General features: G+C 41.9%; 2 protein-coding genes across 2 annotated transcripts in view; one reads left to right on the top strand and one right to left on the bottom strand.

Moving 5' to 3' along the window:
- Positions 1–18,320, bottom strand: part of LOC117387594 (NACHT, LRR and PYD domains-containing protein 1a allele 5-like) — a 769,741-nt gene that overhangs the window by 18,626 nt on the left and 732,795 nt on the right. The window lies entirely within an intron of this gene.
- On the top strand, positions 12,356–16,321 carry LOC117387593 (homeobox protein HMX3-B-like). Its single transcript, XM_033985130.1, has 2 exons — positions 12,356–12,635; positions 15,678–16,321. Exons 1-2 carry the CDS (start codon positions 12,356–12,358, stop codon positions 16,319–16,321), a joined length of 924 nt encoding a protein of 307 aa, XP_033841021.1.

The following is an 18,320-nucleotide window of genomic DNA, read 5'->3' as shown; positions in this document are numbered from 1 at the left end:
TCCTCCAGAGGCTGATGAAGGTTAATCATTCATATTTTATTATTGGGTCCATTTAGTTCAGAGTGTTGACTCTCCAGCGCCGCCCTGCTGGTGGTGGGAGGGGCTGCGTCCTCTCTGTTCTCTCTCTGATCCAGGCTCAGTCCAGAGTCCTACAGAATGACATCATACTGTTTAGCCCCGCTACATTTCTGACTTCTCTGTAAAAACGTCTTTCCTGTCAGCACTGTGGTGATTCGAGGTGTAAATGGTTTACATATTCAGAAAGATGAATGTCGTAGCTTTCATTTGATGTGTAGAGTGTTTGTGTGGGTGACGCAGAAATACACGTACATTGCTGTAAAGTTGTAACGTAAAGGCCGGCGGGCCGTCGGAACGCTAAGTGGTTAATGTTCATATCTTGATTTACAGACACAATAGTGAAATAAAAACCCCAGGATCATGTAGAGGGTTAATACGAACATTTAAGACCAAAATGAGTCTGAAGCAGCAGAGACAGAGAGAGGGGACAAGGTTTTTCAATAGAAAGTGAACTGGAGCCAGAGTCGATGGAGCTGGTCCTGTACTTACGCTGTGGGGCACTTGATGTAGTCCTTGTTGTTCCTGCCACAGTTGCCGTATTCGTTTCCTTTAATATTTGCCGTCTGGAAGCAAATATCTGCTGCTTTTGTGGCTGGGTCTGAAAAATGAAAATATTTCAAACAGATGGAGGCAGATAAATAAATGATGTTCAAATGCAGTTTTGTTGTAGTACAGTGAGTTCTTGGGTCTAGTCACTCATAGAAATGATCAGGTTCAACATTTGTGAATTTACCTGTATATTTGTATATTTGTATATTTGTATATTTGTATATTTCTATATTTGTCTATTTCATGGCAAAGTACAATGTGACCAACAGGGAAATCTGACTGTGGCGCCCCCATCTGGGAGCATCACATCAACACGTTCTAGAGACTTAAAAGCACCAATATACAGGGGAAAAAGTATTTCGTCAGCCACCAATTGTTCCAGTTCTCCCTCTTAAAAAGATGAGAGAGGCCTGTTCATCACAGTTTCACTTCAACTATGAGACAGAATGAAAGAATCCAGGAAATCACATTGTCTGATTTTTAAAGAATTTATTTGCAAATTATGGTGGAAAATAAGTATTTGGTCAATAACAAAAGTTCATCTCAATACTTTGTTATATGCCCTTTGTTGGTCAAATGTTTTCTGTCTCCAGAGGTTTTCACTGTTGCTGTAGTTTGGTCCATTCCTCCTGCAGATCTCCTCTAGAGCAGTGATGTTTTGGGGCAACACAGACTTTCAACTCCCTCCAAAGACTTTCTATGGGGTTGAGATCTGGAAACTGGCCACTCCAGGACCTTGAAATGCTTCTGAAGAAGCCACTCCTTCATTGCCCGGGCGGTGTGTTTGGGATCATTGTCACGCTGAAAGACCCAGCCACGTTTCATCTTCAATGCCCTCGCTGATAGAAGGAGGTTTTCACTCCAAATCTCACGATACATGGCCCCGTTCATTCTGTCCTTTACAGGGATCAGTCGTCCTGGTCCCTTTGTAGAGAAACAGCCCCAAAGCATGATGTTTCCACCCTCATGCTTCACAGTAGGTCTGGTGTTCTTTGGATGCAACTCAGTATTCTTTCTCCTCTAAACATCTTTAGATGTTCCCACATCTTCCCACATCCCTTTTGAAAATGTTCAATGTTTTTTGTGGAAGATAATTTATTTTATTTTATGGACTGTAATGACATGTATTACATGATTTATGAACATACTCAAATAAAATTCAATTCAATTCAAATTCAATTCAAACACGACAAATTGAGTTTTTACCAAAATGTTCTATTTTGGTTTGATCTGACCATGTGACATTCTCCCAATCCTCTTCTGGATCATCCAAATGCTTCTATCAAACTTCAGACGGGCCTGGACATGTCCTGTCTTCACAGGGGACACGTCTGGCACTGCAGGATTTGAGTCCCTGGTGGTGTAGTGTGTTACTGATGGTGCCTTTGTTACTTTGGCCCCAGCTCTCTGCAGGTCATTCACGAGGTCGCCCCGTGTGGTTCTGGGATTTCTGCTCACCGTTCTTGTGTCATTTTGACCCCACGGGGTGAGATCTTGCGTGGAGCCCCAGATGGAGGGACATTATCAGTGTCTTGTCTTCCATTTTCTAATAATTGCTCCACAGTTGATTTGTTCACACAAGCTCTTACCTGTTGCAGATTGAGTGTTCGGGGCCTGGTGTCTACAGTTTTGTTTGTGGTTCCTTTGCTCTTTGGTCTTGTCCATAGTGGAGTTTGGAGTCTGACTGTTTGAGGTTGTGGACAGGTGTCTTTTATACTGATAACCAGTTCAAACAGGGGCCATTAATACAGGGAACGAGTGAAGGACAGAGGAGCCTCTGAAAGAAGAAGTGTCAGGTCTGTGACACAAATCTTGCTTGTTTGGAGGAGACCAAATACTTATTTTACCGAGAAATGTATCAATTAATTCATTAAAAATCCTACGGTGTGATTTCCTGGATTCTGTCTCTCATAGCTGAAGTGAACCTATAATGAAAATTACAGGTCTCTCTCATCTTATAATTACAAATGACAAAAACTGCAGTTATTTCGATAACACAAGGTCCTCTCTAAAAAATACTTAGTTGCATTTAAGGCAAAAGTGCTCGAGCTGGAATAAGGTCAGCAGTATCGAAATTGGTATTGAAACTGAAAAAGCCGTTTAGAATCAGAATCAGATTTTGGGGATCCGATCCAATCAGTGGAAATACCACCATTTGTTTGTTTGTTTTTCTGTACATAACTGAGTAGAAAAGGTCCATATAAGACTAGTGCGTTATTACATGAACCAAATCAAATGTGTATATTTTGGGGTCTATGACCTCTGACCTCTGACCCGTCTGTACCTGGGCTGAATAATCGTCTGCATTGGTAGTCGTAGGTTTGGCAGCGTCCCTCGTAGCAGTACGCCGCTCCGCTCTGACACTGAAGTCCATCCATCAGGTAAAAATCATCTGGACAAAACGCACTTGTCCCTAAGCAGAACTCGGGCAGGTCACAGCTGTCCTCAGAGCGTCTACACGGAGTGCCAGCCACTTTGAGCTGGAAAACACAACAACAGTTTATCCAGAGTAGAGTTTAACAAACACGGCAACTACTAGCATGCTAACACACACCTCCTGATGATTGGACCAATGCAGACAGTACACAGTGGACATGTTTTGACCTCAAGAGCTGCTTATACAATAAATCTGTTCTCAGAGACAGTTGTGGCTTGTGTGACGTGCAGCTGTCCACAGGAGCGGCCGACAGCGCCGCACTTTGTTGTGATGACGTTTACGGCGACGTCGCAAATGTTCCAAACCAGAAATCAGCAGACTTGATTCTGTTCTTAAGTAGTTTCAGATGTTGTGATTTAAATGACAGCCCATATGGCCCTTCTGAAGTCCTGTCTCTCTCTGATCTGTACAGGACCTTGTACTTCCAGGTGTAGAGGTGTGTCTGCCTGTGGATCCGGAGATTAGTGGACGGAAGATTTTCACCATTTCACTCGACTTTGAAACCCTTTGGATTTAAGCTGCCGCTGCTCCATCGTCTTAAAAGGCTCCAGAAAACACTAAGGTGGTTGATATTTTCTGTCACAAGGTTTAGTGTTTTTACATTCATCTATAAATAATGACAAACAAAAGAGGCTTTTAAAAGTATTTTGCTTCTTTATTTAACTGGAAATAAGGACTGGAGTTTAATTCAGCACAAAATGATTCAGTGTATCAAAGAAAAACAATTGTAGTTAAACTTAATTTTATTTATTCAATTCATTATTCAAATCATAATACTATCTGTTATGTTGTTATGTCTTTTCTGTGTGTCTAGTGGCCTCCAGCCACTTCGATTAGACCAAACTGGCAAGATTGTTTTGGTGGTATAAATACTCTGTATTGTTTACATTTGTCAGCTGAGGGCGAGACGACACCGTTAGGGACACAGCTCTTTGACAATTGTGCACAGTTGATTCAATAAACCAGACCTCTGATTCAAGACAACTTCTCTGTTGATTTTTATATCTTTAAGATAGGGGTAGGGGTAGACTCAAACACTGCCTTGACCACTGAGACCGGACCAGACCCTTTGGCGGGTCCCAGCGGACGCAAGCTACGAGGGAGACCTCCTGGTTCACGGACACGACTCCGCATTCCTGAATTCCTGATTCCTGAATCTACCGACCGTTTGGACACTATTCTCACAGGCCCGGGGACGTCAATTCTTTCCCCGCCGTGGGCGAGGCCGCGGGAGATCTGGGTTTGACAACAGAGATGGACGTAGACGTCAAACCTGGTACGGTCAAGATGTCTGTTATATCTGTGGCCAGAGTGGACATTTTGCTCGTGACTGCCCGGAGGGGCCACAGTCAGAGGGGCCTGCTGACCGCCGCAATGAGCGTGGCCGCTTCGACAGGGCACACGGGATGACCGATACCGATCTTCAGACTGACTAGGCGGCGCAGAGGCGGGGGATGGATTTGACTGCACCGGAGAAATGGCCTTACCACACCCACCACGAGATGGTAACATGCACCAGACAATACACACACCTGAGAACACCTCATTTGGAGCACAGGGGACAATTGGCATGTATGCACAACTATCACAGAATCATGATCAATTTCCCGAGTACACTCTAATTGTTAATGGTGATCAAATTAAATTTCTAGTGGACTCTGGGGCTACGCATTCCGTAGTACGAACCTCAGCTCTCTCCCATGTGCCCTGAATGAGTGGTCGGTATACTTTTTCTCAAGCAGCATCTGGTAACACAACAAGAGAACGTTTCACTTCTCCTTTGCATTGTTCTGACTCTGAGGGCAATTCATTTAGGCACTCCTTTCTCTGTTCTCCACTATGTCCTGTGAATCTACTTGGACGCGATTTGATGTGCAAATTGAGCCTTTGTCCAGTTTCCACACCAAATGGTCTGCAAGTTGTGACCACAAAAGATTTGGCTGTGACTCAACCAAATTTTATAGGGCTTCACAAAGAAAGCCATAACAGGAGGAACAAGGATGATAATCCGAGGACCGGGACAGGTAGGCTCTCAATCTGACAAGAGCCCCGCTTCTTTTTCCGCGTCTTCTGTGGCGACTTTTGCGAGGCAACAGCGCAGGTAGACGCAACAGGTAGTGGGGTATGGACGCCAGGAGTGGTGGTAGCGTCTTTGACTGTCCACTAAAGACCAGGGAGTCCCGGATTTTTAGGAGAGTCTGGCGATCATAGGCTAGTAAAAGTGACACATTTTTCACAAAGAGTGATAACAGCAGTAACAGTAGCAAAATACGGAGCAGAGGTAGACGACAAGCCGTACACAGTGGCGCCATCTTGCCATCCATCCCATCTACAAACTTACAACGACCCCTTACTCAAAACAACCCCTTACTCAGAACGACCCCTCTACCAAAACCGACGCCAAAAAGACTTCCTCTGTGGATGAGGACCATAGAAATCCTCTGCAAAGTAAAGTCTTTCCTGTTCTGGCTCCGTGACTATTTCATTTACGTTCTGACTCACTATTTCCTTTCCCTCTTCCCTTTGTAAGTAGTCGTGTTTCTTATGCAACCACTGTGTTCTTTCCTCTGTCAACTGTTTTTGCAAATCTTCAAATTGTTTTTTTACTTCTTCCATTTTCTCTGCTTCATTTTTTAGCTGCTGGGCTCTCTCTTTCTCAAATCTGTCTTCGAGCTCAACGCATTTTTGCTCCAAAACTTCATTTTTGAGCTTCAGCTGTGCATTTTCACAGCGGAGCTCCTCCACCCTGTTCTGCAAGGCCTGTCTCTCCTCAGCCTCATGCACAGGTATGAAATCCCACCAGCGAAATTCAGCATCTATTTCCCTCTGCAATCCCTTTGCCAATTCAGACTGCAGTTTCTTATTTTTACAGCAGAGCTCCTCCACCCTGTCCTGCAAGGCCTGTCTCTCCTCAGCCTCATGCACAGGTATGAAATCCCACCAGCGAAATTCAGCATCTATTTCCCTCTGCAATCCCTTTGCCAATTCAGACTGCAGTTTCTTATTTTTACAGCAGAGCTCCTCCACCCTGTTCTGCAAGGCCTGTCTCTCCTCCTCCCAGGCTTGTAAAAGGCTGGACTGACTTTCAGCCTCATGTGCAGATTGCAGTTTATTATTTCCTCTGTTTAGAGCTGTATTTTCCCTCTTAAACCATGTCAATTTATGTTCCAGGAAGTGAATTCTCTGCCTGTATTCCTCCCTCCCACGATACCACGCCTCTTTCTCGAGCCACTGGGCTCTTCGGTCGTCCAGGTGTCTCTGCCGCTTAAAAAACTGCCTCTCTACCTCGAGGAGATCCGGGTACTCGCAAGACTCGGTGTCCAGCTTTCCCTCCACAGACCTCCAGAAATCCTCTACTTGACGCTTGAAGGATTCCTCCTCCTGTAACCACACCCTCTCTCGGTCTGTGCACGGCAACTCTGTCTCGATCGGGGAACAGACATCGCCCTGTCCAGTCTCACTGAGGACCCAGCTCTGCTGTTTAACCAGCCAGAGACTCTCTGCATCCTCATGTTTTTTCTCTACCTCCCTCCACTCCTCCAGTATAATCCCTATTTGACGATTGCACACTTCCATACTGCCTTTACCGTGGCCCGTCTTTACGTCAGTTTCAAACAATTCAATTTGAACCTGATAATCGCCTTTTAACCTCACACTACTAATACAAACTAAACCGACCTGGGGCCCGTCTACTCTGATCTGAAATAAGTCCTTTCTCCTCCAGACTCCCCCTTACATCCTCTGAGATTCAACGCTTTGACCTGTCACTTTGTGACATCATCGCTCGTCTCCCGTAGCAACCACCAGAAGTGATGATGTCATAACTTTACTTCTGGAGCCAATGGAATTTCACTCTCCAGCGACAGTTGCCATGGCAACAACAACAGATGCTGTGCTCTGTTTGAAGACTTTTGACAACTTTATTCAAAATGAAAATTAAATGTTCATTTTAAATTGTATTTTAGAAATAAAAAACATTTCTGTCACATTAATGTGAATGTTTATATTGTATTTTACAAAGAGTTTTATTTCATTTGGCAGAATCCATTTTTGAAATGCATTTTTCAATTTGTCAGTTTATCTTTCAAAGTTGCAATGAAGCATCAATTATATAAATTAGTAAATTAAAATTTTTAAATTTAAATTAAAATTTTCAATTAAAGCATGTTTTATTGTGTGACATGTGGTGTTTTGGACTTTATTGAAAAATACATTTTTAGGCCTGAGCTGCAGAGACTCATCTGGAAAATCAAACAAGAACAAACATGACAGTGACTGGGATCAACAATTAGAGCTTGATTAGCTCTAATTTTGAGTGAAAGTCCAGAAAAAAATTATATATATATATATATATATATATATATATATATATATATATATATATATATATATATATATATATATATATATATATATATATATATATATATATATATATATATATATATAACAGTAGGGCAAAAAAGTATTTGGTCAGCCACCAATTGTTCCAGTTCTCCCTCTTAAAAAGATGAGAGAGGCCTGTTCATCACAGTTTCACTTCAACTATGAGACAGAATGAAAGAATCCAGGAAATCACATTGTCTGATTTTTAAAGAATTTATTTGCAAATTATGGTGGAAAATAAGTATTTGGTCAATAACAAAAGTTCATCTCAATACTTTGTTATATGCCCTTTGTTGGTCAAATGTTTTCTGTCTCCAGAGGTTTTCACTGTTGCTGTAGTTTGGTCCATTCCTCCTGCAGATCTCCTCTAGAGCAGTGATGTTTTGGGGCAACACAGACTTTCAACTCCCTCCAAAGACTTTCTATGGGGTTGAGATCTGGAAACTGGCCACTCCAGGACCTTGAAATGCTTCTGAAGAAGCCACTCCTTCATTGCCCGGGCGGTGTGTTTGGGATCATTGTCACGCTGAAAGACCCAGCCACGTTTCATCTTCAATGGCCTCGCTGATAGAAGGAGGTTTTCACTCCAAATCTCACGATACATGGCCCCGTTCATTCTGTCCTTTACAGGGATCAGTCGTCCTGGTCCCTTTGTAGAGAAACAGCCCCAAAGCATGATGTTTCCACCCTCATGCTTCACAGTAGGTCTGGTGTTCTTTGGATGAAACTCAGTATTCTTTCTCCTCTAAACATCTTTAGATGTTCCCACATCTTCCCACATCCCTTTTGAAAATGTTCAATGTTTTTTGTGGAAGATAATTTATTTTATTTTATGGACTGTAATGACATGTATTACATGATTTATGAACATACTCAAATAAAATTCAATTCAATTCAAACACGACAAATTGAGTTTTTACCAAAATGTTCTATTTTGGTTTGATCTGACCATGTGACATTCTCCCAATCCTCTTCTGGATCATCCAAATGCTTCAAACTTCAGACGGGCCTGGACATGTCCTGGTTCAGTCCTGGTTTAGTCCTGGTTTAGTCCTGGTTTAGTCCTGGTTCAGTCCTGGTTCAGTCCTGGTTTAGTCCTGGTTCAGTCCTGGTTTAGTCCTGGTTCAGTCCTGGTTTAGTCCTGGTTCAGTCCCGGTTTAGTCCCGGTTTAGTCCTGGTTCAGTCCTGGTTCAGTCCTCCTCATGTGGGAGATGTTCTTTGGTCCATGGAGAGACTTGTTCACACTGAGCTGCTTTAAAGTCTCTGAGCCACAGGAGCCACAGGAGCCACAGGAGCCACAGGAGCCACAGGAGCCACAGGAGCCACAGGACACATGTGTGAAGTACTTCCTGGTTCTAGTCCTGAGCAGCAGTGTTCTGGATGTTCTGGATGTTCTGGATGTTCTGGATGTTCTGGATGTTCTGGATGTTCTGGATGTTCTGGATGTTCTGTTCTGTGGCTCGTTTGGAGAGGCCAGTGATCAGGACGTTACAGTCGTCTAATCTACTGAACACAAATGCAGGATAAGTCTCTCTAAGTCTGATTTTGACAGTTTACCTTTGATTTTTGACGTGTTTTTAGATGATAAAAAGCTGCAGATGTTACTGATTTGATGTGTCTATTAAAGTTCAAGTCTGAGTCCATCATTACCTCTAGATTTCTCTGAGTTGAAGGTTTTAGAGAGAGAGACTGGAGGTGACGCTGACACTTTCTCCATGTTTCTGTGACTTGAGTCTGAGTTTATCTGGACAAAGTTGTTTTTCCTCCACACACTGATCTGTTGATGCAGTGAATCTAATGGTCCAGATTCACCTGCTGCAGTGAGACATAGAGTACTTCCACTACTACTACTACTACTTCTACTACTACTACTACTACTACTACTAGGCTGCTTGGATGACATAATGAGCCCATCCACCTGCCCTCCTCCATCTTCTGTCCCTTTCTTTCTTTTACGCTCGACTCTTCAAAACAAAGGCGTCCTCTTTGGTCTTTTCTTGTCTTTGTGGCAGCTCCGTTCACACTGGGCGAGATTCAAGAGGCTCTTCACCAAATAATAAAACCGGAGTCTAAAGGGAAACCGGAGTCCGCAGCAGGTGGAGATAATTCGGTTTGTTAAGTGAAGTGACACTGAGGTAAATGCAGTGATGGAGGAAGTACTCGGGTTTGTTATTTAAGTAAAAGTACAGATACAGAGGTAAAAGTTACTCATGTAAAAGTAAAAGTATCACATGGAAAATTGACTTAACCTCCTGAGACCCGAGCTCGTGCAGGACTTTATTTGCAAAAACTGTTAAGAGCTTGAACACATATATTTTGTGTAAAAAAACAAAATGAGAAACAATTGTCCCTCTAGGAACAATGTGTCTCATTTGTGCTGCTGACAGGAGCAGGAAGATATATGACTTTAAATAAAAATAAAATAAAATAAATAAATTAAAATACAATTAAAAAATAATAAATAATAAAAATAAATACAAATAAATAAATACAAATAAAATAATAATAATAATAATAAATTAAATAAATTAAAATACAATTCAAAAATAATAAATAATAAAAATAAATACAAATAAATAAATACAAATAAAATAATAATAATAATAAAAATATAAATAAATTAAAATACAATTAAAAAATAATAAATAATACAAATAAATACAAATAAATAAATACAAATAAAATAATAATAATAATAATAAAAAAATAAAATAAACAAAAAATAAAAAAAAATATTCTAAACTCTTAGAAATATTCAAAATTGAACATGTTCTTGTTGCTGTTCTGCTAAAAATTTGCACTGTGGCCTAAACAACCCAAAATGTGTTGTCCACAGATGAGGACACCAGGTCTCAGGAGGTTCAGTGAAAGTATTAAAGTACCTGTTTAAAAATGTACTTTAAGAGGAAAAAGTAAAAGTATTTCACACAAGCGTTGTTCATTTGTTAAAGACTTAAATGTGACGATACTGATTTAAAAATGAGACATGTTTTGTCCAACAGCAACAATACGAGTCAGTTTCTTAATTTTTCATCCGAATTTTGTGTTTTTATTTTTGTTTTACCCAAAAACCGACGTTTGAACTCGAAAACTTTAGTCAGACGTGGCCAAAATAACCCCTCAGATCATATGAAAAGTACTTTTTACTTTTCAGTCCTGTTCAAAAATGTAGTGGAGTAGAAAGTACAGATACTGCTCTCAAATGTACTCAAGTAAAAGTAAAAAAGTACGTACTGTAAAATGCACAGACACCTGAAAATTCGACTTTAATACAGCACTTTACTACTTGTATTTTATTATTTGTGTTACAGGTTTATCGACTATTACAGGTTTATATTCACTGTAGGATGATAAACTGTCAGACAATCAAAAAAAATCATCGGTTTTGTCCAACAAAACCAATAACAAAGATGTTTTTTTGTGCGTTTCTTTCAGTTATTATCTGTTATTTTCCATTATCTGCATGTCTGTGTGTCCTTCAGTTCTCCAGGTCTGATCCAGAGCAAAAGAAAAATCCAAATCTGTAACTGGACAAAATGTTTCTCTGCTCATCCAGGTCTCATTTTACTTTTGTTCTTTTAAGATTATCTTGGCTTTTATTCTCAACAGGATGAATCTTATAGAGACGAGTTCATTTGCAAAAAGAAATGTGAAAAAGGCATCAGAGTCTCGCAGTTTATTCTTGTTTTTTTGGGTTGTTTTTTTTTTTTACTGCTGTTAAAATATAATCCCGTCCCTTCTTTATAAAATCCACTTTAAATTTACGCATAACTTTTGACGCATTTTCCACGCGGGCAGATCTGTTTTTGCTCCTCAAGTGTATTTTTATTTTATCAATATTAACATTACAACTGCAAAAATCAAAGCTGTAAAAATATGAACAGAAAACCTTTTGATTTCCGCCTTTAAAAAAATGATCAAAAACGCACAGATTGTTCAAACACAGCGTCGCGCGCGTGGCCCACGTCTCTGAGCCTCAACTCATCAACAAAACAAAATGGCTCCGTTAAATAAACTCCATAAATCCAAAGAGGCCTCGTTTGTTTCGCTGTTCTTCATCCTCGTGCGTAAAAGCGCGCGGCGCGGTCATCCTTTCTCCTGGCTCCGTGCGTAATGGTGATAACTATCTCTCCATTTATCCAATTCCACTGACAGCTGATCGCGCGCGCCCCTTAAAAACGTCCTCTTGGCTCTAATTGGTTGATGGAGTGACTCGGCCTTCTCTCCCCCCCGCGCGCTCTCGTCCCTCCGTGTCCCTCCGCGTCTCTCCATCTCTCCAGTGTTCTCCGCCGCTGCACCTGCCCACAGCCTCTCCACGCGCGCTTTTAACCAGGAATACACGGACACACCACCATTCCCAAGGCAGGGCGCGGCGGTCCCACAGCTCTCCAAGATCTGTGCGCGCAATTTGGCACTTTTACGCACGCTTGAGTTACGATGTTTTTTACAAGCGTTGGGATTTTACGCGTCTCTCCAAACTTTTGACTGATTTTTGCGAACTGAACTGTCCTCAGAAGAGCCAGGGAGATTTGACTATTTATTTTACGCAAACTTTTAATTTATTTTAAGCTTTTTTTGGACATTGGTTTGATGCTGCTTCAAACCCACTTTTAATCAAATACACCCGGATGATTTTTGACTTAAGTTCAAGATTTACCAAGACTTTTACGCACAGATCTGGACATTTCTTTTTACAAGCTTTGTGAGCAATTTGAATCTATTTTTTATTTTATTTTAAATGCACTTCGAGTCAGGAATATTGCCATTTTTGCCTCCTTTATTCAAGCGAAACAGAAATCACAACGACATCATTTTGGCACACTTTTGACGCACACTTTTACGCACGCTTCTCCTTTGGCCCGACCTCTCCGCTTGTGCGTCGGCTGTTGATGCTCTTCCCCGGTAATGGCCGGCTCTGACCCGCACGAAACTCGCCAGACCTCGGCTAAAGACTCGCCCTTTTCCATCAAAAACCTGCTGAACATCGAGGACAAACCCGCGGTGAAGCAGAGGACACTCCCCGGGCTGGAGCGCGGCTTCTTCTCGCGGTTTGGTGTCGGAGACCTCCCCCCGTTCCCGCGTCTGGAGCTCCCCGGGCACAGGCTCTCGCTCCCGGGGCAGTATCTGGACAGAGCCTCGGCCTGGTGGTACCCGTACGCCCTGAACCAGCACCTCAGGAGCACGGGTGAGGAAAAAAGAGGAAAGAGGTTTGGGCCTCGGGAGAAAATGGTACAATCCGGTTTATATTTGATTCACAACATGTTTTTTTTTTTCTCTCTTTTTAAAGCCTAATTAAAAAACTGGAAACCTTAAATTATTAATATCTGTTTTATATTTATGGAAGGAAACAAAATAGAAAGAAATCACAAAGGTTTTTCCCCTCATTTTTAACACTTCTGCTAAAAACTAATTAAATTTTAAAAAGGCAAAAAAAAAAAAAAAGTCTTTGCATTTTATATAAAGAAAAAATTAGACCAGACTAAAACTAGACTTTGAAAAGTGCAGACTGATTTATCTGAATAAGTTTTAAATCACAAAGCTTTAATTTGAAAGGAGCAGAGCGGAGCTGACGTCTCCTTGGTGATGAACTTCAAATCCAAGTTCCACAATAATTATCCTCCGTGAATAATTTAGAGAAAGGGCCATATTTAAAATGATGAACTGCCCGTGATAATGCAGCTGATATAACATCACCACTGAACGGGCCGGAACGGAACTGGAAACAGCCCTGGAAGAACTCGCCCGTGTCCTCTGAGCTCACGGACTCCACATTTCACCAGTTGGAGTTACGATTTTATGGATTTTATCAAGTCATTTTGGGCAAAAGCAACAAAAACCAGCAGGATTTAGAACCGGGCAGTGTCGCAAACGGCATTTTTCAGTTAATTTTCCAGTTCTGTAGCACATTTACAACAGTTTCAGCTGCCAACACAAAACAAACACACCGAAAACACGAAAAGAGCCAGAAAACACCAAGATATCCCGTGCAGCTCGTGTTAAATGCCAGGGAGGAGAGGTGGCTGACTTGTCTTAGTGTGTGTGTACATGTGCACGTCTCAAAAAAAGGACGAAAATGGAAGAAAAAAATAAAATAATAATCTGTAGAAACTGAAACGTGTTTAGCTAAAGCGTTAGCGAGCGCACACAGGCCTCGGCGCAGCTCGGGTTTAAGTTGAGCCAAAGGGATATTTATAAACGTGTGTTTCCAATCACAGATGATCGAGTCGACGGCGTTTTCTCTCGCGCCTAAATCGCTCGGATAATTATGGGTTCGACGTCACAAATTCGGTGTAATTAGCGCCGCTGTGGTGTGATGGTCAAACGGCGTCTTTTGTGATGTTAATGAGAAAACAGAGCGAACAGAGCCGCTCCCCGTGACTCCACTTCACTCGGAGGGAGATCACAAAGGCGACGGTGTGAGGTCGGCGGTGCGATTCCAGCTCCCACAGAGGCACGCCGCCGTTGTGCCCTTGAGCGGGTGAGGAGTTTTTTTCGTGGCCGTGTAAAAATGTAGTTTGTGCCGTAAAAACTTTAACATTATTTTGAAAACGATCCGATTATGAAACAAGGCGTCACGTTCAGTATTAGCTTAACATGTCCAAACGTGTAAACTAAGGCCTCTACGTTTGACCCGTCCTTCGGTGTGTCCGGGTGAAACCTGCATTTGACCCATATCTTTCATTGTTGTGTCTATTTTTATGGAGACTTGAGCTTTGATTAAAAAAACAAACTTAATATCTTAACAAAAAAACTAAAACTAAATGTGTAAACTAAGGCTAAAGGTTGGGGTCAGGTTTTCGTCTCCTCGTCCTCTACATTTGACCCGTCCTATGGTGTCTCTGGGTGAAACCTGCATTTGACCCATGTCTTTCATTATTGTCTATGTTTTTATGGAGACTTGAGCTTTGATTAAAAAAAAAAACTAAAACTAAAAAACTAAAACAAAAAAAATAAACGTGTAAACTAAGGCTAAAGGCTGGGGTCAGGTTTTCGTCTTCTCGTCCTCTGCATTTGACCCATTCTTCAGTGACCTGCATTTGACCCATATCTTTCATTATTGTTTATATTTTTATGGAAACTTGAGCTTTGATTAAAAAAAAAAACTAAAACAAAAAAAGTAAACGTGTAAACTAAGGCTAAAGGTTGGGGTCAGGTTTTCGTCTCCTCGTCCTCTACATTTGACCCGTACTTCAGCATCTCTGGCTGAAACCTGCATTTGACCCATGTCTTTCATTATTGTCTATGTTTTTATGGGGAATTGAGCTTTGATTAAAAAACAAAAAACAAAAAAACAAACGTGTAAACTAAGGCTAAAGGTGAAGGTTAGGTTTTCGTCTCCTCGTCCTCTGCATTTGACCCATTCTTCAGTCACCTGCATTTGACCCATATCTTTCATTATTGTCTGTGTTTTTATGGAGAGTTGAGCTCTAAAGTGTTGTTCCAGTTCACGCAATGTTTCGAGTCTAAATCGCGGCTCAGATCGGGTCCGTCGTTTCCAGATCACACGTCGATCGACACGTCAAACTTTATTTCTAAAACACTTCTCGTACAAAGTTGTAATCCAAAACGATTTCCGCAAAACCGAACAATCCCCAACGCCCACGAAAAACTCTCCTTTTGTCAAGAGTAAAATGAACTTAGAAATACTTACTTCTTCTACTTCTTTCTCTCCTCGTGTTAGTGAGTCCGTTTACCTGCGCTCAGAGAAACAGGACTCTCTTATTCCAGTTTACATCCTGGGTATTTAGAGCGGTCGCTATGGCAACCATGGCACAGATATGGCAAAGGGCTAAACATTTTCGGTGAGACTTTTAAGCCCGTTTCGAACAACAAACGAACAAGATGATGTCTGTGTAATCCTTTAATCATCCAGGTCTGAAGGTTTTTACTAAAGAAACAAGATCTGCTCTAAAATAAAGGCATTAAAAGGCATTAAACGGCGGTTGTATTGAAATAAAACGCTTTTATTTTGTTTATATTATATTATTTTTAAATTTCTGGTTGAGGTTTGAGTGGTTTTTTTTTGCAAAGCTGCTGCTCTTACTGTATTTGTTACTTCAGTTTGCGCAGCGTCAGTGTTGAGAATCCAGAAAACTACGTCTCCGGGCCACAGCGTCCTGAATATCCCAGGATACTGCATTTATACGGACACACGCAAAAACCTGGTCATAACCGGGACTCGAGCGCACGTAAACGCACGCACTGATCACATTTTACTCTTTTGTAGGTTCAGAGAAGATCGTAGGACCGGATTTCTCCCCTGTGTCCGACCACCGCTCCCCGAACTCCCCCAAATTCGCCCAGGACGGCCACGACGAAGATGACATCACTCTAGACGACAGCGAACCGGACGAGCCCAAGAAAGACCGAGACCGCGACCAAAACCAGGACGTAAACCAGGACTTGAACCAGCAGGACTTGGATTCTGACTCCTGGAGACCGGCTAAAACCCCAGAATCGGGACTAGACTCGGAACAAAAGATGCAATGCCGCAAGAAGAAAACCCGAACGGTATTTTCGCGAAGTCAGGTTTTCCAGTTGGAGTCGACGTTTGACATAAAAAGATATTTGAGCAGCTCGGAGCGCGCCGGGTTGGCCGCGTCGCTGCATTTGACCGAGACGCAGGTCAAAATCTGGTTTCAAAACCGTAGAAACAAATGGAAGAGACAGCTTGCGGCCGAGTTGGAAGCCGCCAACTTGAGCCACGCCGCCGCGCAGAGGATCGTGAGGGTGCCCATACTGTACCACGAGAGCAGCGAGCAGGAGAGCGCCGCCAGCAGGCCACACGGGGGAACTGCGGGGGGGCAGAGCCTACTGGGATTTCCGCCTCACGTGTACTATTCTCACGTCCCGCTGCTTCGACCGGTTTAAAACAAACACAAAGAAAAGTGTATTGTTCGATTGTAAATAAGGCATATATATTTAAGTGTTTTTTATAAAGTGTTATTGTGCAGGTTGGGTCAAAACAGGTGTAAAAAAAAAGAAAAAAAAAGCGCTGTATCTGATTTTTACCGTCTGAAAAACAGAAGTAGTTCATTTAAAACAGTTTGCAGACGTCCAAAGTGACTCCTCATTGACCTTATGCATTCAGAACATCCTAATTCCTCACCATGATGAGTTTATAAGAGCTTTTCACACATTTCAGAGGCCGGAGTTTTGTTGTCACGCCACTGCTAACAAAAACTAGCATGCTAACCGCACATTTTTTGATTTCTGGAGGGAAAAAACGAGGTGTAATTAGATGCAGACAGCACACCGTGGTCTCATTTTGACCATAAGAGCTGCTTTAACAACTTCTTTACACTTTTCACTATAACGATACAAAAAATGCGTACCGTCCCTTTAAAGCTAGATCATTTTGAAGCAGAACTTTTCTTAACACTCAAAACACTTGACATTGTTCACATTTTAGAAATAAACCTTTGTCCGTCGCCTTGGAGCTGAAGAAGTGACTGAGTGAGTGTGACGTCACCCACAGCGTTCAGCTCCGGTCAAATGAAGCTAATCGAGGCTAGCGGTTATAGCGGCTAATCTGGAGACAAGTCCCACGTTTGGAATCAAGACCGCGGGTATCACGGCAACCAAAGAGCCAATCCAGAGCGAGGATGTTGAGGGTAACGCCCACACTGCTGGTTTTCAGGGAGCGGGCGCTTAGCAACAATGTCAATCAAACCTGTTGCTAACGCTAACGCTGATTTGTCTGTTATTAATGTTCATATCTTGATTTACAGACACAATAGTGAAATAAAAACCCCAGGATCATGTAGAGGGTTAATACGAACATTTAAGACCAAAATGAGTCTGAAGCAGCAGAGACAGAGAGAGGGGACAGTTTTTCAATAGAAAGTGAATTGGAGCCAGATTTGATGGAGCAGGATGCACTCATGTTCACGTATTTGGAACGCAGTGGCTAGCACGTTAGCTATGTCCATTTATATATACAGTCTATAGTCCCAGGTGAACCCTCCAACCATTACAAATTTACTAAACAGTTGTCCCTCGCTATATCGTGGTTCACCTTTCGCTGAGTATGAACGTGCATTGTGTTGTGCGTCCTGATTGGCTGTTGGACTGTAGACCATTGTGTCGTGCGTCCTGATTGGCTGTTGGACTGTAGACCATTGTCCATCAGTCTCCTCCGTGCCGTGTCTCCTGTCCAGTACAGAATGTGTTCAGACAAATTTACATAAACGTTGGATCTCAGTGTGACTCTGAAGTGCTGTACGTTTGCAATTTGTTTTCTCCACCGACAAAACCCACAATGTCGATGAAACGTTCTGCACCGACAAAGACGCCTACGAAGGTTTGAACTTTGAGAGAGTTTAAACGAGAGAGAAATGTGAGAAAATGTTAACGCCTGTGTGAGAAAAGTGTATAAAGTGTGTGGTGAGGGGTTTTACAGACAAAAACAGAGAGAATAATGTAAAAAATAAAGCTGATACTTCGCGGATTTCGTCCCCGCGATAAAACGACGGACCACTTCACACAATCAGCACATTTATTCAACAAAGCTGGGTGTCTTGCCCAATGACACAACGGCAGTAAATGTAAACTTACCCTTAAATGTTTATATTTAGTTTAAAAATCTCTTAGTCGTATAAATATATTACCAAAGAAATGACCAAACGTTGATGTGCTCATGTTTTTGGACCCAGCCTGTCCCGTAACGCTGTGAAAACGTTGAGTAACTGTCTGTTTTTGAACGTGTGTTTGTAATATATTTATTATTTATGGATCAAACTGAAGCCATATGTTCTTCTCTCCGCCGTGACGTCCACCGTCTCCTTTAACCGATCGCCAAAATATTAAAGCGTGAGTCGTTTAACAATCGTTTTCTCTAATACCGTCGCTTTAAGTCGCTTACACTGTC

The sequence above is a fragment of the Periophthalmus magnuspinnatus genome, chromosome 19 (assembly GCF_009829125.3).
Source record: "Periophthalmus magnuspinnatus isolate fPerMag1 chromosome 19, fPerMag1.2.pri, whole genome shotgun sequence".
Taxonomy (NCBI): Eukaryota; Metazoa; Chordata; class Actinopteri; order Gobiiformes; family Gobiidae; genus Periophthalmus; species Periophthalmus magnuspinnatus.
The sequence above is the reverse complement of the archived record's forward strand: the minus strand, read 5'-3'. Positions and strand labels throughout refer to the sequence as shown.

Coding starts and splice junctions, on each gene's coding strand:
- LOC117387593 (XM_033985130.1), top strand. CDS start 12,356: ATGGCCGGCTCTGACCCGCACGAAACTCGCCAGACCTCGGCTAAAGAC. Junction 12,636..15,677: donor CCAGCACCTCAGGAGCACGG/GTGAGGAAAAAA, acceptor ACTCTTTTGTAG/GTTCAGAGAAGATCGTAGGA.